This window comes from Trichosurus vulpecula, chromosome 4 (assembly GCF_011100635.1).
Source record: "Trichosurus vulpecula isolate mTriVul1 chromosome 4, mTriVul1.pri, whole genome shotgun sequence".
In the NCBI taxonomy this organism is placed as follows: Eukaryota; Metazoa; Chordata; class Mammalia; order Diprotodontia; family Phalangeridae; genus Trichosurus; species Trichosurus vulpecula.
Window position 1 is genome coordinate 97,101,034 of NC_050576.1, and position 7,112 is coordinate 97,108,145.

Below are 7,112 nucleotides of genomic sequence, written 5' to 3' on the forward strand. Positions count from 1 at the left end.
CACGATCCACTATTTTAAGCTGCTTCTCAAATAAGACCACAGTGATATAAAAATCCCTGAAGGGTTTTGGTCAACTATTTATCAACTTTTTCCTTTTAATCACTACATGCCATTTACAATTAACTTGGAACTTTATTTTCTGAATACCTTTCCGAGCAGATTCTGGGAAGTTGGTGGAGTAGGTCAGAAAACTTTCATCTCTCTAAATTTACTACACAGAAAAAGACAGAACATTGCCTCAGAGGGAATGTAGAGCAGCGGAAGTAAACAAAAGTCAGGGTAAAGTAGTTGTTCTCCTAAAATAATGTAAGAAGACCTCAGGAGAGACCTGACCTCCAGGGGCAGAGGTTCAGCCTGAGTGATGTGCAAACACCTCCAGGCCAACTCTGGGGAATCAACAAACAACAAGCCCTGGGAGCAGCTGGAGTTGGGCCTCAGCCTTAGAAACTTTCATCTCAGGGACAGTAGGGGTGGGAGTGGGGTAGGAGGGTCAGTCTGACAGCTGAGGGGGAGATTGAAGGACCTTCCACTGCTGAGGGACACCAAGCACCCCTGTGCTGATCAGACACATGACTGTGGGGAAAAGGAACTAGCACACATCCGGTACATGCAATAGCAGGTGTGGGGGACCCTGCTGGCTGTGGGCACTTACAGAACAGTAGAGTCCCTGGTTTCACTTCCAGGGCAGAGAGGACAGCTATAGTTTGCAGCCACTGGAGGAACCATAGGGAGTAAGATCATTTGTGGGACAGAGTGACCAGGGGCTCTAGTCATGGCTTAGGAATGGAGAGAAGAGCCCAAGGTTGAGCCCAGGGACAGACCTCAGAAAATAACAGGACCTGAGGCATGGGGCATTACTTCCCATACCTCAGGACTAGGACTTGATCACACTAATAGCTGCAAAAAAAAAAAAAAATAAGATAATAAAAATGAGCAAGCAAAGGATAAAGAACCCAAGCATAGACAGCTACTATGGGGATAGAGAAGATCTGGGAGGGAAGATAATGGAGCTAAAAAAACCACTCTTTTTTCAATGAAAAACATCAAGTGGTCCCAAGATTTCTTAGAACTCAAAAAGGACTTTAAAAATCAAATAAGAGAGATCAAGAAAAAATTAGAGAAATAAGAGCAATCCAAGAAAATCAAGAAAATAATGTAAAGTCAATCAACTTGAAATAGAGAACCAAAAACTTCAGGAAGAAAATAATTGCTTGGCAACTAGAATTGGGCAAAGAAAAGCTAATGATGTTCTATGACACAAAGAAATAATAAAACAAAATCAAAAGAATGAAAAAACAGAAGAGATATGAAACATTTCATCAGAAAAACAACTGATCTAGAGAACAGATGGAGGAGAAAAAATGAGTAATCAGACTGCTTGAAAATTCTGATTAAAAAAAAAGATCTTGATATAATATTACAAGAATGATCAAGGAAAATTGCCCTGAAGTTCTAGAACAAGAAGGTAAAGCAGAAATTAAAAAAAAAAATCCACTGATCACCACCTGAAATGGCTCACAGGAGGAAAACTTACAGGACTATCACAGCCAAGTTTCAAAGCTCTCAGGTTAAGGAGAAAATATGGAAAGCAACAAGAAAAAAAACAATTTACACATCATGGAGCTACAGTGAGGATTACACAAGACCTAGCAACTACTATGTTGAAGGACCATAAGTCTTGGAATACTCTATTTCATAAAGCAAAAGAGCTAGGGTTACAACCAAGGATGACTTACCCAGCAAAGTTAAGTATAATCCTGAATTTTAAAAAATGGACAATTAATGAACTGAAAGACTTTTAGGTATTTATGGCAAAACCAGCATAATTTAAGGGAAAATTGAATATATAACATCCAGGAGAAATATAAAGTAAACATTAAGTACCAATTATAAGGGACTCAATAAGGTCAACTCATTTACCTCTTATATATGAAAATACCATCAGTTCTATTATGACTGTCATTTTTATTTAGGTAGATTGAAAGAACATCTTGGGCTGAGCTGAGTATGATGGGGTGATTCTAAAAACAAAATAAAACTGTAGGGAGAGATAAAAAGGAGCAATGATCTCATACAACTGAGGCAAAAAAGGAAAAATTGATACATAAGAAGCTAGGATGGTGGAGGGCAGGTAGTGCTCAGGAATAGGTTAAAGAAGGAACAACATATATCTATAATGGTTTAAAAGTCTTCTATGTTCAGAAATAAATAAGAGGGCAATAGGATAGGGTGGGGCGGGGAGAGGATAAGGGAGGGATTCTTGGAGGGATGGGTAGGTTAAGGAGTAGGAGGGCAAGGTTGAAGGTAGAAGTAAAGCAGAGGAGGGAGGAGAGATAGGAATAGGGTAAGGAGGTTAGAGGGGGGAAAATATACAAGTAATTATAGCTTAGAATGTGAATAGGATGATTGTACCCATAAAATGGAAACTGATAGCAGATTAAAAATTTGAATTCAACAATATGTTGCTTTCAGGAAATGCCATAAAGATGAGAGACACACACAATCATAAAATAAAGATCAGGAGTAGAATTTATTATATAAAAAACAGGGGTAGTAATCGTGATTTCAGACAAAGTTAAAGCAAAAATAGATTTAATCAAAAGAGAAAAACAGGGAAACTACATTGTGTCAGCTGTAATATTGAATATTGCTTTAGACCATTTAAAATAACTAGACAGTCTAAAATACCTGAGAGTATACCTGCCAAAATAGAAACAGGAAATATACAAATATAAACAAAAAACACTTTTTAAATAAAGTTAGACCTAAATAATTGAAGTAATATTTATTGTTCATGGGGAGGTAAAGCCAATATAATTTTTTAAATGACAATTTTACCTAACTAATCTATATATGTAATGCCATCCCAATAAAATGACTAAAAAACTATCTGAGTTAGAAAAAAAATACCAAATTCATTTAGAAGAACAAAAGGTCAGGAACTTCAAAGAAAACAGAGGAAGAAAAGATATAAAGGAAGCAGCTCTAGTAGGATCAGACCTTAAGCCATAGTTGAAGGTGAGAGTATTGTTGAAGTATAAAATGGATAATTTTGATTATTCTAAATTAAATTTTTCCTGTATAAATAAAACCTATGAATAGAAATAATGCAGAAAACTGGGGAAAAAAACTTTCATAGACAGTCTCTCAGACAGAATGGGATTGGGTTGGAATATTGCTGTGGTGTAGGAAATGATGAGCTGGTTGAATTAGAAAAGCACAGAAAGACTAGGATCTATGAAAGAAGATGCTATCTACCTTCAGAGAAACAGACGACAAGGAGAAATAAGCACAGTGTGGTCTTACATATATGTGTATGAGTGAATATGTGTGTGTTTCTAGATATCTATATATGTATTATAAATGTGTGTGTATATATGTGTATATACATATACACACATACATATATACACACATACACATACATATATATATGTATATATATATATACATATCTATATAAATAAAGTAAAAAGTACACAGCAGAGAACAAAGAAAAAAAACCCTACAAGGAAAAGTTTTGAAAACTGCGTGTGGTATTTATTATGTAGGTTTTCTTGAAATGGAAATTTATTGTTTTATATTGAATTCTCTCGTGCTCTGCTGTGCACGCAGCAATTTTTTTTCTTCTTTCATTTTGTACTTGAGTTTTAAATAAATTTGAAAACTTAAAAAAAAGTGGGAACTTCTCGACAAAGTTTCACCTTTATTTTTGTTCCAGATCTGTGATTTCTTCAGCATATGTGGTGTGGAAAATCTCTCCACCTATGGAAATCTACAACTTAGAAAATTGCCTGTGTCACTGAGGGCTTAAGGGACATGCCTAAGGTCATGCAGCTAGTATTTGATAGAGACAGGCTCAAACTCTGATTTATCTCAACTCGGAGGCTACACAGCATTGAAACTTAGGTCTTGTTTCAGGCACCTATTATTCTTTATAGAAGATTGCTATACAGGGTGTTCCTAAAGTCTGGACACATAGGCAAAAATGAATGCATATTTTCAAGAAATGAAATGAATGAAATTTTTATTTAATTGGAATATTAACAAATAACATTTTCAATATGATTTCCATCATTTGTGATGCAAAGGTTGATGCACTTTGCAAGATTCACGTGAACTTGATGCAATAACTCCACATTGCCATCAATCGCCTATGTGTCCAGACGTTAGGAACACCCTGTAGAACAGGTGCCTCATTTGGAAGGTTCTTCATCTGTGTTTATAGGCTCAGTTTTTCTGGAAACCATTCTATAGCTGTGTTAAAACCCAGTTGAAGAATAGAATAACAAGAAAGTTTCTGCAGCTACCACAATTGCAAGCAACTGGTTATCAAGTCAAAATATCAAAACCACCAACATCCAGCTTTGCTCAAGGATTAATAATGCCCTACTTGACACAGTTAAGTGACCTGCTTCATTAGAAATAAAACCTGAGGTTTGGTATTGCACAAAAATTGCTATTACAGTCAGGTGACTGGTACTACATGGAGGACTTGAAACAAAATTTTGAAATCATCATTAGCTAGTGATCATTCCAAAGGTATGGTTGGTGTCACATGGTTAATATACGAAAATCTGTTGTGACCTAGAATTATTCATAACATAGGTCTGCCTTGACTTTATCCAACAGGGTTTTCTAACTCGATGAACCATACAATTGAAGCATAGGCTGGCCAACAGCACAGTGCTGAGGGCAAGAAGACAAAAAACAAACAAACAAACCCAAACTCTGGTGTCTTACTAATCCAGTCTTGGCTAAGACCGATGGAGATAGCCCAGGAAAAAAAACCCACTTGATTACAGATTCCCACAAGGGTTCTCAAAAGCAGGGGTTTTGGAACCAGCTCCAAATCAGCTGTTGAATTTTCAATATGAGTATTTACACTTCAGAAATAAGCAAGCACTACAAATCTGGGCTTGTTTTATTGTTTTGTTGATTCACTAGACGTTGCAAAGTGAGGGAGAAAATGTTAGTATTGAAGATGAAAAGTGTATGTTTGTACATATTTTATTTCAGAGAACTGGTTGTTAAACATTATGAACATACCCTTGTCTAAAAGGGATTTGTGTGTATGTGTTTTCTGGAAAAGAAACTTATTTTTACTAAGTAGAGGGGTGGGGAAGGGGTGGGAAGAGTAATTGGAAAAAAAAGCAAAATGGGGACATGCATATTCTGTAAACATCAGAAAGAAATTTGATTATAATCTTATTATCAGCACAGAACATTTCTATTCAAAGAAATCCCAGTCATATGGGTTCTATACTACTAGAGTTCAAATAGGCTTGAGAAGTGCTCGGCTGATTTCTGAGCTGTCAAGAGGATGAAATATGAAATAAATCATTCTGTACAAGCAATACCCTGAAACCAGCTCTTCCCAACAGGGCTACCTGTGTTTTTTGGTTTCTAAATATTTGAGTTCTGCCTTGAGCACATGTGCTTTTAGAACTATTCAATTATCACTTCAAATTTCAGTGATGACTCAGAAATCTGTCTGTAAGATTAGGGTTTCCCTGATCAAAGATGCTTTTCCAGGATGCCCAACTGATTTCCTACCATCTCCCTTCCATCACTCAGAAAACAAGCTTCCCCCCAATGCCACCCCCAAAGTCATGAAATTGAGGCCATGCTGGCAAGGTAGAGTTGAGGCTGGGGAAAGACAGGCTGAAAAACATCCATCCATGCAAGTATATAAAATTTTACGGTGAATCTACGTTTGATGTCACAAATACAAATTGTCATTTGCTGCAATCGAAACAGCATCAAGTAAATGAATTAGTCTGTTTCACAGCAAATTCTGAAAACAGGACTTAGCCCTTTACATTAGGAAATGTATTATAAGAACATGTTTACTTCCATTTGGTTCCCTAATGGGGAAAGTTTCATTCCCTTCAGCTGCCAAGTCTCTCTGGGCTAACCCATCTATGCTCCCTTTGGTACTGTTTCTTTGAAATATTATTCTGGATGGTTCTCATTCTATGGTAGTTTGTTCACATACATTTAATTTTGCTCCTTAAATGACACTGTGATTATTTCAATCCTTCCAGCTAACAGACAACTTGATCTCGGACATTTTCACCGCCATTGGCTCAATCACATTAGCTGTGTTACTGATCCTCTTTCTGGCAGTGGTTGCCTCCTTCATAGCTTCCAACAAACGAGCAAACCAGGGGACCTACAGCCCCAGTCGTCAGGAAAAGGAGGGGTCACGTGTGGAGATGTGGAATATGGTGCAGCCTCCGCCCATGGAGAGACTGATTTAGAAGAATCCAGTGACCTCAAGGGAAACCCTGGACTAAATAAATTGTAAATAACAGTCTCCTTTTGGAGATGGGTGGGGGGGAGGGAGGAGGGACGGGGGTGGAATGGATGTTCCAAGAGCTATTCATCTCACAAATGTGATGACCCAGGAATTGTGGAACATTTTCCTTTGATCGCCTTAAGGTCCTTAATGCATGAACTTGACACCTTTACTCATTATCCTGGGCTAGCCAATCATACAACTGTTTTTCTGTGCTAGTAATTTCAGCCTGGGTAATGTACAGAAATGTCTTAAGAATTCATAGACTTCTGGGAGAAGCACCAGTGCCTGTCATTTAGATGTTTTGTGAACTGCAGACCCCCTTGGGGTTCACCCTTTAAATGGGCAGACATCATTATTGCAGAAAAACACTACAAAAGTGAAATAAATGTTTCTAATGAGCTCACCCTAGTCATATTGTGGAAATGTGTTAGTTGTGAACACTATGTTGGTTATGCTTCATTCTTTAATATATTCTTTAACTACTGAGTCAAAGGAAGTCATGGGAATAACCATGGCAACAAATAAAAGTTAAACTGTCCTTCTGTCTCTTAATGTTCTTTCTTTGTTTTATTAATGACAATAATAATAGCTAGCATTTATCGAATGCTTCAATGCTTACAAGGAGTTTTACACATCTCATTTGATCCTCCCAACATCGCTATGAAGTAGGTGCTTTATTATTATCCCTATTTTACAGATGATAGAACAGAGCATGAGAAATGTGAAGTGACTTACCCAAGATCACCAGGGTCCAAGGCAAGATTCCAATTCAGGTCTCCCTAATTCCTAGCTGTCTAATTACTAGAAT

General features: G+C 37.2%; 1 protein-coding gene across 1 annotated transcript in view; it reads left to right on the forward strand.

Moving 5' to 3' along the window:
• Positions 1-6,263, forward strand: part of CRB1 (crumbs cell polarity complex component 1) — a 165,574-nt gene extending 159,311 nt beyond the window's left edge. The window contains exon 12 of the mRNA XM_036755520.1: positions 6,048-6,263. Coding sequence (XP_036611415.1) covers positions 6,048-6,263 — 216 coding nt within the window. The remainder of the gene's footprint in view (positions 1-6,047) is intronic.
• Positions 6,264-7,112: the final 849 nt, after the last annotated feature.